At 44.1% G+C, this 24,037-nt stretch overlaps 1 protein-coding gene and 1 long non-coding RNA gene across 2 annotated transcripts; both read right to left on the bottom strand.

The window, feature by feature from the left end:
* Positions 1 to 1,187: 1,187 nt before the first annotated feature.
* On the bottom strand, positions 1,188 to 3,559 carry LOC147242003 (uncharacterized). Its single transcript, XR_015111084.1, has 4 exons — positions 3,494 to 3,559; positions 2,044 to 2,160; positions 1,526 to 1,688; positions 1,188 to 1,350 (listed from the first exon to the last, which is right to left on the bottom strand). It is a non-coding gene; the product is annotated as an uncharacterized LOC147242003 (long non-coding RNA).
* A 14,822-nt stretch (positions 3,560 to 18,381) lies between these two features.
* LOC147242002 (uncharacterized) lies at positions 18,382 to 23,056 on the bottom strand. Its single transcript, XM_086192343.1, has 2 exons — positions 22,727 to 23,056; positions 18,382 to 20,515 (listed from the first exon to the last, which is right to left on the bottom strand). The coding sequence occupies exons 1-2, from the start codon at positions 22,989 to 22,991 to the stop codon at positions 19,452 to 19,454; spliced, it is 1,329 nt and encodes a 442-aa protein (XP_086048469.1). The 5' UTR covers positions 22,992 to 23,056; the 3' UTR covers positions 18,382 to 19,451.
* Positions 23,057 to 24,037: the final 981 nt, after the last annotated feature.

The following is a 24,037-nucleotide window of genomic DNA, read 5'->3' as shown; positions in this document are numbered from 1 at the left end:
GACCTGTAACCAAGATCTGCAGTGAATCGTAGAGAGCAAACTAAGCCTGTGTGCAAGGTCATGTGTCAGACATTGTACATTATTAAGTTTATGAATGGAAGAGTCTGATTAGTGTCATTAAATCTGTATGATATCATCTACCTACGATGGGCCCAACAATTAAGAGAAACCAGACAAGTGTGTGACGGTCCCCATTAAATCACAAAAACCAGAGAGTGCTTGGCACCGTACTTGACGTCAGAGCTGTAAAGATCTAAAGTAAAACCAAAGAGTATTCACAAGTGTAACTCTTGCACACATTTGACTAAAACTAGAAACAAAAGAAGGGTTTAAAAACAACAGATTATTACCATCATCTGGGAGACTGAAGATCTCTGCGCAGTGTGCTCTGCTGTTCTGGAGACTTCAGTGTCCAAAGACTCAGTAATAGAAGATTGTCCTTCAGCCTGGAATGATAATTCATAATCATTATGGAGTAGCTCGTCAACAGAAACAAGTTAGTTACAGAGACAAAATGGGAAGGAAAAAGATCTGTGATATTTATGTTTGAATCGTCCTTTATCTGATTCCAAATCGTCTTTTCTCTGATTCCAGTCACAAGAGTGTAGCCTGTTATAGCACTGTAGTCACCATTACAGTTGGTAGCAAATACATGTGAAGTACTGCAGGGGTGAACTGACCTGTAACCAAGATCTGCAGTGAATCGTAGAGAGCAAACTAAGCCTGTGTGCAAGGTCATGTGTCCGACATTGTACATTATTAAGTTTATGAATGGAAGAGTCTGATTAGTGTCATTGAATCTGTATGATATCATCTACCTACGATGGGCCCAACAATTAAGAGAAACCAGACAAGTGTGTGACGGTCCCCATTAAATCACAAAAACCAGAGTGTGCTTGGCACCGTACTTGACGTCAGAGCTGTAAAGATCCAAAGTAAAACCAAAGAGTATTCACAAGTGTAACTCTTGCACACATTTGACTAAAACTAGAAACACCAGACATTGTACATTATTAATATGTTGTAGTATTAAATAAATGAATGGAAGTTGTGTTAGTGTCAATCTGTATAACTGTAAAACATTCACATTCATTAACCTTTCTTTCCATGAATGACAATTTTTCACACTCGCATTCAGTGACTCATTTATGACAAACCTGTTTCCTCCATGGCCAATCAGTTCCACCATAGTCATACGATATCTCTTCTCCTGCATGAATGTCCCTTAGAGCAAATAGACAGAGGTGTGGTTTGCCCTCAATTATGATCCTCTTCATTTTGCAGTTTGGATGCTCGTGGTCATCATTAACGAGTCGTCCAAAGCTGTCATCTTCTTGAGCTGCATCAACACTTTAGAAAGGCAGCAAATAAGTGATTCGGCCTCAAAAAATTTAATCACTGATTGTAATTTAATACCAGTTCTTAAAAAGAGAGCTTCAGACAACAAGACAGGCCACTTACTAATGGCTATAATTGCTAACTAGTTGACCATTCAAAAATCTAAAATTTAATGTAAAAGCCTTACCACCATGTTTTTTCTTGCCAGTAGAAGTCAAACATGAATACAACACATCTACTGTGATATGCCCTCCTCCGCCTTAGAGATTCTTCAGAATGTATTAGTTCCCCTCTGTACTCCACCACAAAGTCTCCTTTTCTGAAATGGACCTTGGCAAACACACCTCGCCCTAGTGCACAAGCAGATATTGTTGAAAGCTTTACAGTTGTGTTATTTTTTTGTATCCCTATTAGCTGCATAAACAGGGGATCTAAGACATCAATAATCATCATGAACAGATATCATTAATAAAAGGTTATAACTACAATAACACCCCAAATATAATAATTTCAAACTTTGGTTTGTGCATCCGCATCCAGTCAGGCCACCAGACCAGAGCTAATGTCCTTGATAGATAGATAGATCCTTTTTCATCCCCAAATTCAAAGTGCACTGCTAATTTCTGTGCAACTTTCCATGTCTTCTCTTCACTAAACAAGGGTACAATTAAGCGGTAAGTATAAACACATGCACACATACTGTACCTTTAAAAGAGTTAATGTATCGAACTTCCAAGGCTGCTGTCTTGTCAAGGGCCTTGACAGCATGTTCTATTGCATCCTGTAATGGTGGTTTCCTGCATCTCCTTGACATTGCAAATCCTAAAATAAAATAAAATGCTTAGATATTTTTAGACAGCCTCATAAATCTTTTAATAAAAATTCTTTGTTAGCTTTAACAACCAAATGTAGACCACCAGAGTGTCACACTTTAATATACGAGGTTCAAACTTAAAACAATGCAATCAGAAAATGAACCACTCCATGTACCAAATCTAAATTGGAAAAAAAAATGGCAGCATGCTGAGCCACTCCACACCGCACCTGTCCCTTACTCAACAATAACCAATGGGTTAAAAAACTCTAAACCAGTGTTTCTCAAAGTCAGTTTTTGAGTACTACTGCCCTGCATGTTTTAGATGTCTTCAACAAGTCTGATTCAAATGAATGGATTGTTATCAGGCTTGAACCATATTTCTCTCATTCAGCTTTGCTTTCTCTCAACACCTGCTCCCTCTCCTGCTCCTGTTGTCAGCTAGCTCTGCTATCAGCTCACTCGCGCACACTCTTTCCCAAATATTCAGTGTGTTGCGCTCTCTCTTCCAAATTCAGCATGTCGGATCCTGACAGCCTTGCAGATACCTAAATCAGACCCAGGACTGCTGGCAATGGCTATTTCTGGGGGGTTTACCCGCATTTAAAAACCCTACATATATACGCTAATTTTGGTGTAAAAAAGGGTATAAGACATGCAGGGCAGTGACGCTCGAGGACCGAGTTTGAGAAACACTGGTCCAAACAACCTTATAACAGTTTACACGCTACCTAATTGAGAAATGATGGACTCCCTTTAGAAAGGGCTTCATAATATTAAACTGGGTGCTTCACTTTCCACTTTCAAACTTATACCATTAACATGAGGCATAGCCCTCATGTTGGCATGTTAAACTTGAAAAAGAATACAAAAAAATCTTCATTGTGTCACATTTATCATGCTACTTTATGCCTTACTGATTCAAAATAAAATGAAACCAACTTTTTTTTTTATCCACACATGTGCCTGCTGTTCCTAATAACTTCAAGCCGATTAGCCAATTTAGCTTAGCTAGCTAACGTTGTTAGCTTAGTTAGCTAGCTGGCATTATCATTCATGAGTAAAGAAATTGTGGTCTGTGCACAAACTTTCTTGTCTTTTGACTTTTTAAAAACAGAAACACTCCTGTTATTTGTAAGAAATTGTAACATTTATTTTAATATTTTTATGTTAACCGAAGCTATCTAGCACGTTCAGGTAAATGTGAGCTTTTATGGTTACCTGGTTAAAAAAAACAAAAACATTTCTTCATGGTTTGACCACATTTAGACCACATTTAAGTCATATAAAATAAGCTCAGTTCACTGAAATAAATCCTAATGTTGTGCCAGCATAACTTACCTTTTTATTAATGCTGCTCTGGCTGCTGTGTTGACATTGAAAGGCGAGACTGCCGCTTCTCCTCTCTCCTCCGTATTTCCAGCCAAGGAGCGCTTGTTTCGCATTATGAGTACGTCTTCTAAGGGTGGTTATACTGTTATAGATAAAACTTAACAACTCCGCCCACCGGGCATGTCACTAAATCCGTATCAAGGCAATCCAATCTGTTCATTCAATACAAACGAAACTTTTTATCCATAAAGAGTTTTCCCCAATTTTTCTTGATTATATATACATATTCCTCATTAATATGGCGTATGAGACATTATACCCCTGACTTGGAAGTTAGGATAATTAAGCACTAGTTTATCTTATAAGCTTGTTTGCACACGCCAGCATGTCACTGCTTTGCTATGGTGCGACTTCGTCTGCTGTCAGGAGGAGCGGAGTCAGATAATACTGGTGTGTGCAGTGACCACTTTATCAAAGGTAACATAATTTATATGGATATGTTTATGTAGCTAACTGTTTCCTTACATTGTAACGTTAAAGTTATATAATCTAAGCTAGCACAGTACGGGCTATCTTCCATCTCGTCCATTCGGCTTTTCTTGCTAACCACCATCTGGCCCCAATACCACAGTTAGCTAAAATCCATTAAAATATTCTGATTAGGGAAGGTAATCTAATGGATAAATTAAGTAAAATAAAATATAGTTGTGTAAAAACAATAAAACATTCCAATTAGGGTAGACAATTTGATAAATATATTAAATGATTAATGATTAACAAATAACCAGTTGTAAATACGTAGTGCATATACAATAAATCTATGTTTAAACAGTATTCAGTGCGAATAATCTGTCTCTGACTGCATGTCCCTGTCTGGTGTCCGTACAATGCCACAAAGACAAGTAAATGTGCATGCACATGCGCAGGAGAGCCAAGTGTGTGTGAGTTGTGTGCTTGTGCATTACCAACTCCTACCACTAGGTGCCGGTACTGAGTTACCTCTCCTAAGCACACATAAGCACACAAAGTTGGTTTCTATGCATTGTAGGGATACCCCTGAAAATTTGACAGGGCATCCCTGTGACCTTCTTTTCACTGAATTCAAGGTTTTTTTTTGTGGGGACCAGGTTTTTGGTTCCCACAAAAATTTTGGTCCCCACACTGTGACTGTGTATTCAGGTTTTGAGCCCCACAATGTGATAAACACACACACACACACACACACACACACACACACACACACACACACACACACACACACACAGGTTTGCACAGCTATCCTTAGCCATTCCATTAATTTCCATTCTATGTACAGCTTGACTTTAAACCTAATCCCAACCAGGGGCTGGATTCACAAAACCTTCTTAAGAATTTTTTTTCTTGTGTCACTTTTTCTTAAATTAAGTCTTAAGAAGGAAATAGAGAAAAAGTCAAATTTTCAAAAAAAGTTTCTAAAATATTTTCACAATTTTCTTCATATCTTTCATCTTAGGAAAATACTTGAGAAAAAAAAACAAGAAAAACTTCAGAACTTTGATTTCAAGAATACCATTTGTCTTAAGTTTCAGACAACCAGACCTGTCTTAAATTGCTTTAGTGAAAATGTAAGCCTCTCAGATCAAATTTTTTCTTCACTCCTTCCCCGTTTCTCAGCGTCCCTCCCCCCGCTGAGACCACCTCAGCCACTTTGGCCCACCCCCTCCTCTTGTTTTTTGCAGTTACTCCCATATTATCAGTTTTCCCAAGTAGAAGTTTTTTCCTTGAATTAATTTCCTCCAACATCAACTCAAGCTCCTGTTTTGAAAAGTTTTCAGACCGCTTTTTCTCCCTCGCCACTGGTAACTGATGGTGCTGATGTCAGCGTTCGTTGCGGTGCATGCGATGCAGCATACACTCGTGATGTATTTGAAGAAGTTCATAAGTAGGAAAAATAAAGAAATTCTAATTTATAAGTGGTGAGGCTGTTCTTAAGAAGAATTTGAGGAATGGCCCTTTCAGAACTCTCTTTAGAACGTCTTGTGGTCTAGGTTAGCTTGCCAAGTTAGCTAAGCTTTCATGCCTAAAAATACCTTGATGATGAAAGTGTGGTATTGGTGCACATATTTCATGTCTGTACTGATGTAGTTTCATTGTGTGTATTTTACAGTTTACAAAAAGTCAAAAGTGATCAGATCCAATTTCAGTAAAACCAGAAAAGTCAAGCCTTGACAAGGCACACACATATAGTCTCTGCCCCCCCACAGACTCTGCACTCTGCCCCCACTGAATTTGCCACCCCTGCACCCACCCCTTGACACAGACACTCTCCCATCGCACTATTTGCACTATTGCACTACACCGCACTACCTCAGGAAATTCCTTCAGTGCCTTGTTTGTCAAATGTTGAAAGTTTACCTCAAATGTTGTATTTTTTCCTTCATACTGTTCCGGCCTATTTTTACACAGTGGGTCTTAGAGGACTGCAATTTCATCAGTGCTGTTTGTCATGCACATCGTCATCGTCCTCTGCTGATCCGGGGTGTCTGGGTCGTGGGGGAAACAACCTCAGCAAGGAAGCCAGAATGTCCTGCAGTGTACCAGCCCCCTTTTCCTTCATCACACTCTTCAGGATTTCTGGAGTGACCCCCTCAGAACCCTTAGTCCAGAAAGAGGAGCAGAACACTTCCCTCGTGACCTTTCTCATGATGATGAACCCTTACATGAACCAAGAACATCTCCTTCCCTCTTTATCAAGACGTCCAGTCACCTCTCCTGTTCACCCTGACCAAGGAAGTCCTAACTCCAGTCAGGAGTGCTAGCCAAAGGGGGGTCTCTCACCTGTCTGTGACCGCTACCCCCCCCCCCCCCCCAGGGCGTAATAAACATTCACCATGTGGAAGAGACCCGGGATTATGAACTGAGGATGCATTGTCTGATCATGTGGAGATGCACCCTCTTTCTTGGGATGTTTGAGTACTTAAACTTTCCAGCATCCAACTGACAATTACGACAATTAGAGAAGGAATCTGTCAACGTCCAAAGATGAAACCTGGACCCTGTATTAAGTGATGCCACCTTGTAACTGAGGTCTCTGTGTGTGTGTGTGTGTGTGTGTGTGTGTGTGTGTGTGTGTGTAGGTGTGTGTGAGACTGTGTGTGTGTGAAGTTAAGTGAGGAAGTCTGTGACAAACACACACACACACACACACACACACACACACACACACACACACACACACACACCATCATCCAAAGACATTCACATGGTAATATACATACACACACACACCTATGAGTATGGACATGATAAGAATATTTCCCTGTCTGTAGTTGTTAAGTTCCTTGCTTTTCCCTGTTATCATCATCACTCTGTCCCATCCTATTCTCTAGATGATCTGAGTGATGCATGACTGCCCTCTGTTTACCCGTTTAATACTGTAATATCGAAGAAGTACTGAGGACAGCAAAGGGTGCTGATTGGCCAGCAGCCCCACACAGGTCCAACGTCACCCCCCAAGGCGGACCAGTTTATTATAATAGTCACACACCATCCGTTACAGTTGGGTTAGGTTCGGGGCTCTTCAGCGCTTCTTATTCTTCTTATTCTGAGCTCCTAGAGCAGCTGGTCCGACTCTCCCCTTTTCTTTCTATTCTGCTTAATTTTTGTTTCTTTGTTCTTTAACTTAATACAGAACTTATTGTCTTTCCTTGCCACAACTTTTCCTTTAGCAAAGTTTTTCGGTACACCAAGTTGAACGTGCCTCTCATTTTTGACCTCGTGAAGGCATCGTTCTGCGTAGCATTTAAATTCTTGATTTTCTATTTTGTAACTCATCATCATCAATCGTGGCTCACGGTCACAATACTGTTGACCTCCCGTGAGCCTCGCATCTCCATCCTGACCAGCAGAGAGAAGCCATCTTGTGCCTGAGAAGAGCATCGCGTCGAGCCAACCAGCAGCCTGAGACCAGACGGTAGCGAACCAACGCGCTTCCCTTCTCCATCCAGCGAATCCCAACAGGAGCCACGGTTGTTGATGCGGAGGCTCTGGAGGCCGTCCCCCACCAGTTCACTGGAGAGGTATCGTGTATCAATGGGGGCAATCCAGATGAGAACGTAAGCCGGTTCCGTTGGTTTTTGTGCTGTCACAATAACAAAGACCAGTGCTTCACCTGTTCAGGCCTCAACTCCTCTGTCACTGCCAGCTCCACCTGACTCCTTAGAGTCTGCTCTTTAGATAGATAGATAGATCTTTATTTTGTCATTGTAACATGTACAACGAAATTAAAAGTGCCGACCAACCAGTGCAACAATCATAAAAACTAAAAAGAGCTAAGAGAACTAAAAGCATAAAAACATAAAACATAAAAACCTAAAAAGCTAAAAGGACTGGTATTGCACAGGACCCTTATTACATTTACATAGCAGCGTTTAGTGCGACTACCGCAGTGGGGTAGAAGCTATTCCTGAGTCTGCTGGTCCTTGTCTTGATTGATCTGTACCGTCTGCCTGACGGCAACAGTTCAAACAGGGAGTGACCGGGGTGGGAAGTGTCCTTTATAATGTTCTGTGTTTTTTTGGATGAGCGGGATCTGTACAGCTCATCCAGGGGGGGAAGGGGGCACCCAACAATCTTCTGTGCGGTGTTAATGACCCTCTGGAGCTTTTTCCTCTGTTCTGCTGTGCAGCTTGTGTACCACACACATATACAGTACGTCAGTATGCTCTCAATGGAGCACCGATAGAAGGTCACCCGCAGTCTCTGAGTGATGTTGTTCCCCCTGAGCACCCTCAGGAAGTACAGTCTCTGTTGGGCCTTCTTGAGCAGCTCAGAGGTGTTCATGCCCCAAGTCAAGCCCTCCTCAATGTGAACTCCCAGGAAACGGAAAGAGGCCACTCTCTCCACACACTCCCCATTTATGATCAGAGGTGCAATGTCTGACCGTTCCTCCTGAAGTCTATGACCAGTTCCTGGGTCTTTGATGTGTTCAGAAGCAAGTTGTTCTCTCTGCACCACTCTGACAGCTGCACCACCTCGTCCCTGTAGGCAGACTCATTTCCTTTGGAGATGAGCCCTGCTATTGTGGTGTCGTCAGCAAACTTGACCAAGGTGTTGCTGTGGTGGACGGAGGTGCAGTTGTGTGTGTAGAGGGTGTAAAGCAGCGGGCTCAGCACACAACCCTGTGGGGAGCCAGTACTGAGGCTGAGGGAGGTGGATGTGTGACGACCCACTCTCATTCTCTGGCTGCGTCCGGACAGGAAGCTCTTAATCCACATGCAGGTGTTGTGTGGGAATCCCAAGTCCCCCAGTACATCCACCAGTCTGTTGGGAAGGATGGTATTAAAAGCAGAGCTAAAATCCACAAAGAGCATCCTCACATAGCTCTCTTGCTGCTCGAGGTGGGAAAGTGCAGCATGGAGGGCTGTGGCTACGGCGTCCTCTGTGGACCTGTTTGCCCTGTAGGCAAACTGGTGGGGGTCAAAGCCTCGGGGCAGGAGTGATGTGATGTGCACCCGGACTAGCTTCTCAAAACACTTCATTACCACTGGGGTAAGAGCGACAGGTCGGTAGTCATTTAGACTGGAGATGTGGCATTTTTTGGGAACGGGGACTATAGTGGAGGATTTGAGACAAGATGGGACAGCAGACTGGGCAAGGGACTGGTTGAAGATCCCGGTGAGGACCCCCGCCAGCTGGTCCGCGCTGTCCTTCAGAACACGCCCTGTGACGCCATCGGGACCCGCTGCCTTCCTTGTGTTGATGGCCCGCAGTGTGCGCCTCACCTCATGTTCCCCGACTGTGAAGGTGAAGCTGTTGTGGACCGAGGGGTACCGTGGCTGCCTCTGGTGGCTCTGCCTCGAAACGGGCGAAGAAGACCTCCATTCAGTAGTTTTCTTTGTTTGGAGGTCACTAATCATTCATCCTGAACACTTTTTCATCTGCTACCTTTGCCGTCCACTTGAATCTCAGATAAATCTTATGATTCATGTCTGATACTCCATCTGTGCCTTCATTGCTTTACTGGTATTATTACTCTGTCTTACATGCTTCCTTGTTTGTATTAAATCCTCTTAAAATTCCAAGAAGTGTTACAGCTCGTTTTTATATCTGTATGTAAGCCACTGATCCTCAAAGAACTCTTTGCTAAGCTACAATCTGAGACTGATAGCTTCTCGTTGGACACTAAATTACAACGAGCGGTGCCCCAAGTAACACCTGTGTTAACTTCCTAAAGATACATCATCATCACCAGCTGATCAAGTCACTACTCTGTACACAAGTCACTTTAACCTCAGCAAAGTTGAACCTAAGAAGAAAAAGTACAATTGAAGCCAGATACAAACAGATGTTGATGTTTATGCTGTAGTCCTGTCAGCAAGTGTCCTTGGAGACGTCACTCCAGACACACGCAGAGCTGACAAAGATTGTTGTACAAAAGTAATGATGTTGACTACACTGCAACAGTAATGGGCCGTCTATGGCATCGTGGTGATGGAGGAGGAAAAAGAATTCTGTCATCAAATTCATCATCTTTTGTGTGTGTGTGTGTGTGTGTGTGTGTGTGTGTGTGTGTGTGTGTGTGTGTGTGTTAAATGCACTTAAGAGAATAAAACCTGTCCTATTATCAGATGTTGGATTTGTGTATAAATGTTGGGTTCTAAGGATGTTCCTCCAGGAGCAGTGAGCCTTGAAATAAACCAGTGGGCTGCAGTGATACGACCAGCAAGTGAAGGCTTCAACAAGAAGGGACACATGCATGCAATTGTTTGATGTTTGTTGTTTGTGGAACACAGAGACACATTAATCAATCAATCAATTAATCACTCTCAGGCTGCTGTCATCCACCAGTTTAATTTTCTATAAAATAAAGAAATGTTGAACAGCACACGATCGCTGTCATGAATTCCAGGCTAAAAAGTCTTTCCACTGGTTTACGGCCACACCATCATGTGAAGGCAACTGGGCCTGGTTAGTACTCAAGTAGTTAGTAGAGCAGAGAGCTTCCAGCACCTGGTCCTCCTAGGCAGTCTCCCATCCAAGTACTAAACAGACCCAATCCTGCTTAGCTTCCAACATCACAGGAGATCAAAGGTTCACAGGCTGGTGTGGGCAGCATTAATGAAACTGGATCATGTTGGCCTGGAATTGAAGGGCTGTGATCAGGAGCTGTTCAACATTTGGTCATTATTCATAAATGAAGCTGCTGGAAGACACCGGCATTCACTGAGCAAAGGGAGACTCATTTGCCTACGGTGTAAAACTTTGGCCTGAATGTTTCTCTGCAAACACACGGTGAAACCTGCATTGTGATCCCTCTTGGAGAGAGCAAAATGTTTCCAGCGCCTGTTGTTCCAGGTAGAAGAACCAGGCCCGACACATTTATGAACTAATCACTGGTTGGTGATGAAGCTCATGCCTTGTTCATACAAGGTTTCTGCTTCCTCTTATAGAAGTAGGCTCGGTCCATTCTGCCAAGATGACATCAAAGCCAGAATTCTAAGATCAAAGCAGCAAAAAGCAGAAAAGATCTTTGTAGACTGAGACGTGAACACAATGCTGACAAAATGATGCTTCTAGAGATCAGCCAACACTCCTATCAGGCTGGAAAATGTCAGGTGACACAACAAGTCTCAGCTCACAAAGGACTTGAGTTTGAACTTGAAGAAAACTTGCCTTCGCATCACAAGAGGCTCACCAAAAAGCTCAGGGTGAAGTTGGTTTCTGTCAGAAAAACAATGCTATTTTTCTCTTCACAGAAGAAAAACAATTTGAAGCAACTTCCAATCTGTTATTGACGATGGAGGCAGATCCTATATTTCTGTAAATGTGTCATTGGTGAAATGGTGCATCAGTGGTCAGGCAGTGTTCAGATTTGTCTCTGCTTGGTTCTGGTCACCTCACTGCAGCTGGTCGGAGGAAGTGGCTTGGCTTCCTGCACCATGATAGAATGGAGCCTTGTTTCATTTTCTTTATCAGGCTCGACTGCTGGATCTGCTTCCTCTTTGTGTTCCTCCTAAACTACCAGGAGTGAACTGTGAGTACATGTGGATTTAGTACATACAGAGTAATGTAGGACAGGGGAATATGGGCTGTTGGCAATGAGTGTGTCTGCACCTTTGTTTTACAACATGCATTATGTGACAACGGACTGTGGTTCAAGAAGGACATCATTGGAACAAATATTCCCCCCTGATCGTTGTCTGAAAGGAGAACCCAGTTCATGGGCGACCTCCAAAAATTGGCTTCAATTGGACTCAGGATATTTGTTATTCTTTGATCTCAGAATTTTGTCTTTGATGTCATAGTGACAGAACGGATCCAACCTGCCTATGTCAGAGGAAGCAGAATGACATCAGCATCAAGACATTCAGGGCCTTCAGAATCATGTTGATGGTTTCACCAAAGAGTGATCAGTTCAGTAAATGTGTTCAGGCTGCTGAGAACTTGGCTTCAAGATGGAGTTCAGGGTTTTAGCAACTCAGTAAAACTGTTTATGGCTCAGAAAGCAGAGGAGGGCTGATGAAGAGACCTCAGCCTGACCTCACAATTACTGACATCAAGGAAGAGGAGACAGTAGACATCACATGAGGGGAGAGACAATAGAGCAGCAGATAGAGAGAAAGGAGGAACAACTTGATTGAATAAAACAAAGAAAAATTATCAAAGAGAGTCAGAGCAAATGGAGCGGCCCTGAGGAAAAGTTAATGGTGGAGTTTTAATAATTCCATCATTCATCTCCTTTTAAATGCTGTCAGGGAGGGAGAGCTGTCTGCTAGTGGTGACGTTCATTCCTCAGTGCGAGCCTCTAGAGTTGATATTCTACTGCCCTCTGGTGGTGAGGCAATGGGGATGCAGGTGATCTGTTGGTCTGGTTGAACGTGAGTGGACAGAAATCTTGTTGAAGTGATTGGGAGGTCCTGACTTTGGTGAGCTGCCTTGCTTCTCCTCAGGTCTTCATGGTGGCTCCCTGCTGGATTGTTGTTGAAGGGAACATTGCATCGTATCATTTTCAGCTCTGACATCTGAATAGTGGCCAGATGTGACATCATCATGGTCTCACTGCCTGCTTTGTTCATGGATCAAATGGAATGTTGTGTTGAAACCTTTATCGTAGAACTGCTATGAGCTGAGAGCTCAATGTTGTTGGAACAACCCAGCTCCACATGGGACTGATGTGATGAACAGGTTTTTATTGAACTGCAAGTTGGAGAGCAACACTCAAAATGGAGCAGCAAACTTTATGTCTGGTCTCTCTCTCTCCTCTTCCCCACCTCTCTGTCTCCTCTCCTCCCTCACCTCCATCCCTCTCCAGCCCTGTTTAGACAGAAAATGTGCCAAATTTGCTGCCTGGTTGAGGCGGGAATTTGCCGTCTTGTCTGTGTGAAACGGAGGCGTAATATTCCTCCTTTTAAAAAAGACACCCCTTGTGTGGGCATCAACATGTGATGTGATGTGCAGCACAAAGTTGTGCGTGAACAGTGACCTACAACAAACACGACAACAGAGATCCCTGATTCTGAGTTTAGTCGTTTGGAGGCTGATGTCACAGCAGATCAAACTGCAGGTTCACTACCAACAAGTCTAGACTCCATTGCTCCTTTAAAAAAGATCCTTAAACAAGAGAGAACAGCTGTGTGGTAGAATTCCATCACCAGGCAACTAAAACAAGAGGCAGAATCATCTTCAAATGTAGAAGAAGGTCCTCAGTAAAGCCAGAACCTCCTATTATTCATCACTAACAGAGGAACATAAAAACAGTCCAGGTTTGCTTTCAGCACCTGAGCTAAACTGACAGAGTCCTGACTCTATCTATCAGTCAAATTTGGTGCTTAACCCTCGACCTAACAGTTCATTTAACTCATTTGAGAGCCTTATTGTCAGCTTTTCCCACCCAGACTGGAAAGCAGATAAACCACTCTTACTTGCTGTGGTGTACCGTCCTCCTGCACCTTATTCTGAGTTCTTAGAAGAATTCCCTGACTTTCTGTCTAACTTGGCATTGAACTCAGACAAAGTCATGATAGTGGGTGACTTTAACATCCATGTGGACGTCAATGATGATTCTCTGGCCACTGCGTTTAAGTCGCTTCTTGATTCTGTTGGCTTCTGTCAGAGGGTAAACAAACCCACTCACACTTTTAATCACATCCTTGATTTAGTACTCACTTATGGAATAGAAGCTGACCGCATCATAGTTCTTCCTCAGAACCCCGTCTTGTCTGATCACTCCTTAATTACATTTGAATTTACTTTAACAAATTATATTCTACCTGGGAAAAAGTCCCGCTTCAGTAGATGTCTAGCTGACACTGCTGTTTCTAGATTTAAGGAGCTTATTCCAGCAGAGCTTGCTGCCACATCTTGTAATAATATATTGGGCAGTTATGCTGATTTCACCCCCTCGCAGGTAGACTATCTTGTGGACAGCACTGCAGCAGCACTCCTTGGGACACTTGATGCCGTAGCTCCCCTGAAGAAGAAGGTTATCAACCAGAAAAGAATAGTTCCCTGGTACAGCCCAGAGCTGCGTGCCTTAAAACAGAAGACCAGACAACTGGAAAGGAAGACACATTCCAGCCAGCACGAGGAAGTCCACCAAGCCTGGAAGGAGAGTTTATTAATATATAAAAAAGAACTCCGTAATGCCAGACGCGCTTACTACTCGTCCCTGATAGAAAAGAATAAGAACAACCCCAGGTTCCTCTTCAGCACCGTGGGCAGGCTCACCAAGAACCATAGTGCTGTTGAGCCATGCATCCCCCCAACTCTCAGCAGTAACGACTTCCTTTCTTTCTTTACTGAAAAGATTGTGAATATTAGAACGAAGATTGCCAGTAATGGAGGAAAGACTACAGTCCCCATAGAAGCACCTCCCAGACTTGGTGCATACTTGGACAGCTTCTCCCCCATCGACCTGTCAGAATTAACTTCTGCAGTCGGTTCCTCCAAGTCAGCCACTTGTCTGCTGGATCCCATCCCAACAAGCCTCCTTAAGGATGCCTTCCCTCTAGTCAACACTTCTATATTAAATCAAATTAATCTTTCCTTAGTCACAGGTTATGTGCCACAGGCCTTTAAGGTGGCTGTCATCAACCCTTTACTTAAAAAACCTTCTCTTGACCCAGATGTGTTAGCCAACTATAGGCCAATATCCAACCTCCCCTACATCTCCAAGATCCTTGAGAAGGTTGCCCTGGAGCAGCTACATGAACATTTGCACAGCAACGAGCTCTTTGAAGCCTTCCAGTCTGGATTCAGGGAACACCATAGCACTGAAACAGCACTGGTCAGAGTCTCTAATGATCTTCTTATAGCTTCAGACAGCGGTCTTGTCTCTGTGCTTGTCCTTTTGGACCTCAGTGCTGTATTTGACACCATCGACCACAGCATCCTGCTACAGAGACCAGACCATGACATTGGGATTAAAGGAACTGCCCTAAAATGGTTTAAGTCCTACTTATCTGACAGGTTTCAGTTTGTTAATGTTAATAATGACCATTCGGAGTATAGCAGAGTTACATATGGTGTACCACAGGGTTCAGTTTTAGGACCGATACTCTTCACTCTTTACATGCTCCCATTAGGTGACATAATCACTCGATCAACTTCCACTGTTATGCAGATGACACACAACTTTACTTGTCGATGGAGCCAGACGACACAAACCAGCTTACTCATCTGCAAGACTGCCTGAAAGACATTAAATCCTGGATGTCTTCTAACTTCTTAATGCTCAATTCAGATAAAACTGAGGTAATCATTTTTGGACCTAAACACCACAGGGACACACTCTTGAATCGGATCTCTACTCTAGATGGCATCACCCTAACTTCGAGTACAACTGCAAGGAACCTTGGGGTCATTTTTGACCAGGACCTTTCCTTCAGCTCCCACATAAAGCATGTGACTAGGACCGCCTTCTTCCATCTGCGAAGTATCGCTAAGATTAGGAATATCCTTTCCCAGAGTGATGCTGAAAAACTGGTGCATGCATTTATCACTTCTCGGCTGGACTACTGCAACTCTCTCCTGTCAGGATGTCCTAAATACTCTCTAAAGAGTCTCCAGCTGGTCCAGAACGCTGCAGCGAGGGTTTTGACGGGAGTTAAGAAGAGAGAACACATCTCTCCCACTTTAGCTTCTCTCCAATGGCTTCCTGTAGGATCTAGAATCGACTTCAAAGTCCTTCTGCTAACTTATAAGGCTCTCAATGATAAAGCTCCATCCTATTTGAAAGAGCTCATTAGTCCCTACTGTCCGACCAGAGCACTCCGCTCCCAGAATGCAGGTCTTTTAGTGATTCCCAGTATCAATAAAAACAGACTGGGAGGTAGAGCCTTTAGTTACCGGGCTCCTTTACTGTGGAACCAGCTCTCTCCATGGGTCAGAGAGGCAGACACTTTAACTACGTTTAAGTCCAGGCTTAAGACCTTCCTCTATGACAGAGCCTTCAGTTAGGACTGGTTCAGGTAGCTCTGAACCATTGATAGCTATGCTGCTACAGGCTTAGACTGCTGGGGGACACATCAGGTTACATGGAGCCCTTCCCTCCTCTCCTCTCCTCTCCCCCTCTCTCCTCCTCTCCTCCCTGCACATTTTTGGAACTGTCATTACCATTACTTGTTGCACTTTGTAGTTTGGCCTTGGTGTCTCGCAGTCTCTCTGTGTTTCCACAGATCCACCAGAGCCCCAACCGCCGCCTGCATCGCCCCCCCCCCCCTCTTATTCCCTACTGTTACACCGGCCTGCGCTCCCCTTCCATGAACCAGTCTGCCATCCAGTCCCCCATCAAGCTGGCTTGCTCTCCCTGCCTCCCCTACCAGAAGCTTCCTTCTTCAGCTGTTATTAACATTTCCGTGTTTCCCACATTTTGTATTGTAAACTGTTTTCTTGTCTGTAACAACATCTACTGCACGTCTGTCCGTCCTGGGTGAGGGATCCCTCCTCTATTGCTCACCCTGAGGTTTCTCAGATTTTTCCCTGTTAAAAGGGTTTTCTATAGAGTTTTTCCTCAGTCAATGTGAGGGTCTAAGGGCAGAGGATGTTGTTATGATGCCATGTGAAGCCCTTTGAGACAAACTGTTTGTGAAAACGGGCTATACAAATAAAATTGCCTTGCCTTGCCTTGCCTCTGTTGACCCTGGATTCCTTCAGCTCTCAGTAGAGACAACTTTAGGAGCTTCTTTGATGACAAAATATCAACTATTAGGGCTCAAATTAAACAGCTGCTGCCCTCAAGAGATTCTAATTTACCTGTAAACTCAGTAAACATAGAAACTGCTGTTAAACCAGGTATTTATTTCGACCACTTTTATCAAGTTAACAATACAGAACTTCATTCAATGATGACCTCATCAAAACCTTCATCCTGTCTCTTAGATTGATTCCTACAATTCTACAATTCTACAATTTCATTTAGCAGACGCTTTTGTCCAAAGCGACGTACAACACAAGATTCCTCTTTATTAAATCTGATTCCTCTGTTGGTAGTAACAGGATATGAACCACAGTCCTTTAAGGTAGCTGTCATTAAACCACTGCTTCAGAAGCCTCCTCTAGACCCTGAGGTTCTAGCCAACTACAGACTGATAGCTAACCTCCCCTTCCTCTCTAAAATCCTGGGGAAAGCAGCTGCTAATCAGCTGTGTGACTTCCTCCATAACAAGAGTTGATTTGAGGATGTTCAGTCTGGTTTTAGAGCCCAGCCCAGCACAGAGACAGCACTGGTAGAAATCACTGGATATATAAATATATATTATATATAAATATAGGCCTACTTATCAATGACTGAGAAATACATTCAGTCAGTAGCACATCAGTCCTCTGAAGCTGTAACGTGAGCCCACTACTACCGACTAGAGGAGAGGTCAAATTACACCTGAAATCTGAGGTTTGTCCCTCAAAAAGAAACGCGATGTACTAAAAGTTTTCTACCCAAAATGATTCTATCAACAAAAACTTTAAATTGATATTCTGGAGTTTTATTTCAATCGCCTGGAATGTGCTGTGGAGTGAGTAAGATGGTATTTAAATGGCAGGCCTACCCACTCGCGCTAGCAATAGCATTGCAGACAGCGTCGGCAGGACCAGACCAAATGGGTCGAAAACTGTCTCCAGTTGCTGGTAGCACCCTGGGTGAGATGGGAATAAGGCCAAAGGTCCAGAAAAGGGAAACTCCCCTTGAAGACTGCAGCTGCTCCAGAATGCAGCTGCACATGCATGGACAGGAACTAGGAGGAGAGACCACATCACCAATCCAGAATAGAGTTGAACATCCTTCTCCTCACTCTTAAAGCTCTTCAAGGAAAATTCCAGCTAAAAAGGAACCTCAGGTGTGTTCTTTTATTTTTATTATTTCGAACAATGGCAGGGATTTGGTTTGAGAGCATCCATATCTAACTAGGTTTTGATGCATACCGCTAATTAGCTCCCAACGCAGGTCCTGAGGGCAGCGGATTAACAGACAAATGATAACAACATCCACTCAAAATAGCAAACACCTCAGTGGTGATACAAGTAGAGCCTCTACATGTAAACAACAGCACTGAGAACTTTGAAAGAGTACAGAAACTTTATTAAAAGAAAACTTTATAAGGACAGTTAAAAGGTGTGTAGACGGCTGTTTCCACTTTGATTTAGCTGTAGAAGAAGATGACCCTCAATGTGAAAATTCATCCTGTGTTACAGCCACCTCTCCAGGACGGTAAGGGACCAACTTCAGTCCTGGTCCTGATACACCAGAAATCCAACCAATCCCTCACATAGGAACCATGTATTTGTTTAGCGCCCGCTGTGTCTGTGTAGGAGCCGGTACTGAGCATATACTGCATGTGTACTACGACTAAAGGTACTTCACCAGAGGCTTCAGCTGATGTCACATATTTCTCCATCGGCTGGATGACATCACTGACATCAGAGACTTTGCCCACTCATTTATTTTCACACATCTAAAAGATAATGCAGTGTTTGATCAGGGATCAATACATCAATATAAAGATCGGTAATTGGTGCCAAGTGGATCTTTGATGGTGACCTCAAAGAAATAAGATCAGCCCTCACACCATCATATCAAATGGTGGCTCCATTAGTTCAGGATAATGGTGTTTCTTTCCTGATGTGTTTTCTCTTGCTCTTTCTCGTCTCAAGATTTCCTGATTGGCAAGAATAATGTCTCTCAGAAGTGTGTTCTCATCATTGTTCTCCATGTAGACACGTTGTCTACACTGACCATAATCCTCTCACCTTCCTTAATTCGTTGCAATGTCCCAACAAGAGACGAGTCAGGTGATCTCTGTTCCTGCAGTCATACTGCCTGGATATTCACTACGTGAAGGGGACCGACAACGTGGTGGTGGACGCGTTGTCTAGAGTACCCTCAGTGTGGTAACTGATTGTGAACTGTTTTCCTCTTTCTGGTTCTCCTCGTCTTTTCCTAGTCTCTTAAATTGCAACAAGCGATGCTGGACCACTGGAGCAGGCCACTGGTTGCCCTCCTGATAGTTTTACCTTTTTTGAACAGTCCAATGGGAGATGTATATGGTTTTTAAAGGTTTATTTAATTATCATTTTGGGCATTCAAGAAAAATTGCATTCATGGTATTTTGGTACTGGGATTCCCTTCAGGACCCCGTTCTTTTAGGGGGGGGGGGGTTCCTTGGCTGGTGTCTTTCATGATGTTTCTTGTGTTGCAGCAGGTAGTAGGAGGGCGGGGAGCTGCTCATTCCTCCTAGTTGGAAGCCCCTGGCCCGGTGCTCTCAACATACAGAATCCGCCTAGCTGGCTGGGAGCCTCTCTTCCTCCTCATCAATTGTCATTTTGATTTTCAGCAGCCAACATCTCCTTCTTGCAGCTCCCTTACACTCATGCAACCACAACATTGACTCTCTTGCCATTGTTCTTTTTCTTCAATTTTGTTTTATTGTTTTCTTAGTTAAAAAGAATCATTATTTGGTTTCCAACCCAAATCTCCTACTCTTTTGTCATTGCTTCAGAGCCATGTCGTGAGAAATGGTTTCACCCCAGTGTGGGTTCTCATGTGTCTTTTCAGATGTCCCTTTTCTGGGAATCTTTTACTACACACTGAGCAAGGGAATGGTTTCTCCCCTGTGTGCACTCTCATATGTCTTTTCAGATGTCCCTTTTCTGGGAATTTTTTACTACACACTGAGCAGAGGAATGGTTTCTCTCCAGTGTGCATTCTCATGTGTCTATTCAGACATCCCTTTTCTGAGAATCTTTTGCCACAAACTGAGCATGGGAATGGTTTCTCTCCAGTATGCGTTCTCATGTGTGTTTTAAGATTTCCCTTTTCTGAGAATCTTTTGCCACACACGGAGCATGGGAATGGTTTCTCTCCAGTATGTGTTCTCATGTGTTTATCCAAACTCCCTCTGGAACTAAAACCTTTACTGCATGTTGAGCACCTAAAGGGACGCTCATTCTCACTCACTTCTGTCTGAGATTCAGAAGGACCAAAGTTCATGTTCCTGATGATTTCTGATTCTCTTTCAGTCTTCAGTTTTTGCTCTTTTGAGCTGCAATGTGCAGCTTCCTGTCCTGGTCTCAATTTCTGCAGCAAATTTCTCCTTGAGCAAAAGGGGTCCTTGTGCTCAGAGGTGGCCGTGTTATCAGGTCTGGCCCAATCATCCTCACCGACTTCAGGATCAGCTTCAGAAGAGTCTGACATCTGGTCATCAGTCTGGGGTTGCACAAGTGTATCTGGATCTAGTTTGCTGGCTGGTTCTGGTTCTGGTCCTCCACACTGTTCTCCATCAGCTTCTGTTTTAAGATGATGAGTTGGGCTGCTGGTCAGAGACTCTGCTTTAAAGCTTTCCTCAGTTAGACTCTGATGAAGCTGTGGGAACTGAGGTTTCTCTTCATCCCCTTCCCTCTTCACAGGGACCAGAGTGATGTCAGCCTCCTCCTGCCCTTGAAGCTGTGCTCCCTCCTCACTGATGCAAAGCTCCTCCCACTCCTCTTTAATGTGTGGGGGCTCTGGGTCCTGCAGCTCAGGGGGAACCTCTTCTTTAATCACCAGCAGCTGCTCCACATCTGCAGGACACAAACAGCAACATCAGAAATCTCTTCATTTTACTCTCAAATAGCAGTGCAACAGACAGAAACAGAAATCAACTAAATGAAAAGAGACATCCTGCTACTGACGACCAGTCAGCAAACTGGGAACAGAAACGCTGGCTTCAGATGCTTGGATCAATGTTGTGTCACCCAGGTCAAAGGTCATTGGTCCCCTCCACTGAATGCTTTTGTCCATTCATAATCACCTTCACTAGTTGGAATGTTAATGTCTGTAATGGGACAAATGGACAATTCTTGAATGGCCAGTCCAACGCCGTACCTACACTGTCGACGCAGAGCCCTACGCGGACCCTACGCCGCAGCCTGACGTGCACCTCCAAAAAATTCTGACTACGCATCGTGTTGACATGTTGTGACGTGAACATCAAGGACTGTGATTGGTCCGTTCAGAGGAGGTCGCTGAATGCATTTAGAGGTGGAAGAACCTCCGTGACAAATATGTGCATCTCTGGAAGAAAACGGCCTCAAGAAGTCATGTTTGTCATGTTCAAAGTTTACAGTTTGATTCATGAAAGCAAACAGCCGTTCAAAGAAAAACACTGGACTTTCTGTTAGAAATAGTTTTGTTTTGGAATTTAAGAAGAGCCCCTGAAACAATACAAAGACACAGCCACACCCCCTAGCGCCTTGTTGGTGAATTGCAGAGCAACGCATTCCCTCAATGCTGAACTTCGATTGCTCAATGACAGTGTATGGTCACCGCCTTCGCCGTGACATAGAAGCATAAACCAAGCTTTAGACTGCTGGGGGATCTCCCATGATGTACTGGGCTTCTCTCTCCTCCTCTCTTTCCTCTGTCCTCCTATATGTGTCCTACATAAAATCGTACTAATATGTGTCACTAACTCCTCTTCTTCTCCCCTCATCCCAGATCCCAGGTGCTGCTGGAGGAGGCTGCAGACCTGAAGAGGCTCAAGCTGCCACCTGTAGCTCCACCTGCTTCCCTTTCTCTCTCTCTTTGTCTCTGTCCCTCTCTTTCCTTCTGCATATCTGTCTTCCTCCATTATCTGTCTTTGTCTCTGCCCTGCTGTCCTGCTCTCCTTCCCTCCAACCAGTCAAAGCAGAAGGCCGTCCCCACTGATCCTGGATCTGCTCGATGTTCCTGCCTGTTAAAAGGATGGTTTTAATCACTGCTGTTGCAGGATGTGCTTGCTGATGGAGAATTGTTGGGTGTAAATTCATTGAAGGAGTGACATACTGGACCTGCTCTACTTGTTAAGTGTCATGAGAGAACTTTTGTTGTGATTTGGTGCTATATAAATAAAATTGATTTAATTTGAACGTGATGATAGCGTGGAAAAAAATGTCAAAAAGAATGAAGACAGGTGAGAAAGAAATGGAGGAGTAAAAACAACAGATTAAAAAAAAATCTACGGTCCTGCTAAGTGTTGTGATGTCAGTGAATTCTGACGTGACTCATTTGCATATCATGTGACTTGCTGCAGGAGACACAGAGACTGCTTGCATGTGTGTGTGTGTCTGTGCTGACTGAGTCCTGTACTGCTCTTTTAGAATCAACATACTGATCCTACTGATGTGTCTGATGGTCTTCAGCCTGGCAGCAACCACCTTCAGCTGCTCCATAGCTTTCCTCATTTCTCTGATCCATTATTTTGGTAGAATGGAGCTCAATCATCAGAACAAGTCCCAACAACGTTGTGCTGCCTGCTCTTTGACTTTTTCTGACTTGTTGTTGATTTTATACACCATCTTTATCTGAGTGGGCACTAAACAATTCTGGGATTATGGATGGGATTTTACCACCTTTGCCTTTATAAACCTTCTTTGTGGCCCCTGCAGGTGGAGTTTGCTGAACTGATGTTCCCATGCTGGTCTGGACCACTTGGTCTGATGAAGCTCCAGCTGGATTTCCTGGACTTCCTTTCCTGAGCTACTAAAACCTCCCTTTTATGTTGGAAACAATGCAGCTGGAGCCTGGTTCACATTCTGGTACACAAGTTAGCAGTAGTTGGTGATCCAGTGTGAACGTCACCCAGGCGAGGTCTTGTTGTGACTCCATTCAATGGTAACATGCTGCTACTGATCGTTAAGGTAGGGCTTCTTAACAGGACCCAGGACAGGGATTTGCTCCGCGCCTGGAGGGCCTCTGCAGCTCTACTTCCTGGGCTGAATTAGGGGCCCAGCAGGTCCATGGCGGGGACTCACTTGCTCTGTCCAGCCTGTCTCGGGGCTTCATCACGGCATCGAGCAGCAACCTCTGCCGGCGGTTCTCCCGCTCGTACTCCGCCACGGTTTCCTCCAGCAGAGCCACGATCTGCTCCGTGGCCGCCGCCAGCCGCTCGGTGAGCAGCGCTCTGAGCACCGGGACCCCAGCCGCTGAGTCTCCTTCTCCCAGCTGCAGCAGGAAGTCTTCAGCGGCGGCGAGGATCCGCTCCTGGACCGACACCCGCAGCAGCTGCGCGGCGCACATGTTGCGGTTGTACCTGCGCCACTCAGCCTTCAGGAGACAAAGACCGAGACCGGGAATTCGCGGACTTCTCCTTCTTTCCTTGTTGTTTGAAAACGTCCCGCTTCTTCTTCTTCTTCTTCTTCTTCTTCTTCTTCTTCCTCTGAATAGCAGTTGTCAGCCAGCTTTTTGGTTCATTACCGCCACCACCTGGACTGGAGCGTGGATCACGTGGTCAACCTCCGCTCTCCTCGACTCTTTTCAATAGCCAGGTCTTCTTCAAAAAGAAAACAGAACATGAAAACAGATTTCTCCAGATTCCCTTTGCAGTTCATCGCATAGATTAAATGTCATCTGGTTGTCCTGAAGTTGTGAACTTCATCTTTGTCTGCTTGATGGATGCAGGCCTTCCATGACTGGAGGCTCTCTGGTCTCTTGACTGTTGCAGTGTTCACACACCATCAACATCTTTGTCATTATAAATAAAGTTGGATTCAAACCTGTAAGTCCTTGCCTCATCCTGGACACCCCATCCTCTTCCTGCTTCCTTCTGGATGTGTTTCCATTTATCGTAGCTTTGTAGCACTTCCCTATCACATTCACCTCCGAGTGGTTTTGGAACAAGAGTTAAATCTGTTGCAGGCTCTGAACCTATTGCCACATCAGTTCTGGTACCAGAACCATCGTTGAGACAAACCAGCTCTTCCTTATCACCAACACTGCACTGTCCATGTCAAAAGTCGGTTTCTATTTAATCATTGAGCAAATGGAGAGCAAACCAAACCTTCCAGGATGCTGCCTCCCAAAAACAATTCCCTATGAATCATTCCATGACCTGGAAAACCACATTTGTCATGAATAGACTGGAATGTCCTGTGAGCAAAGAGTTCTGTGGAGGAAGAACCAGACAAGGCTTTCAAGACAGATGACTGAACACAAACATACAGTCCACACAGGCAACATGAACCAGGAGCAGTTGGTGCAGGGCTGCCACGTTTCCATTCACTAGCAAACATTCTATGATATGTTACACACTTCTATGAAATAAGGACTCCATAGTGGTGTGGTTC

Source organism: Aulostomus chinensis, chromosome 21, assembly GCF_037954235.1.
Source record: "Aulostomus chinensis isolate RoL2024-O1b breed Wild chromosome 21, RoL_Achi_v1.0, whole genome shotgun sequence".
Classification (NCBI taxonomy): domain Eukaryota; kingdom Metazoa; phylum Chordata; class Actinopteri; order Syngnathiformes; family Aulostomidae; genus Aulostomus; species Aulostomus chinensis.
Note: the sequence above shows the minus strand (reverse complement) of the source record. Positions and strands in the feature narration are given on the sequence as shown.

What these genes read in the sequence shown, in the direction of transcription:
- LOC147242002 (XM_086192343.1), bottom strand. Translation starts at nt 22,991, where the DNA reads ATGTGCGCCGCGCAGCTGCTGCGGGTGTCGGTCCAGGAGCGGATCCTC. An exon ending in AGACAGGCTGGACAGAGCAA is followed by an intron (nt 20,516 to 22,726) that starts GTGAGTCCCCGC and finishes TGTGTCCTGCAG; the next exon opens with ATGTGGAGCAGCTGCTGGTG.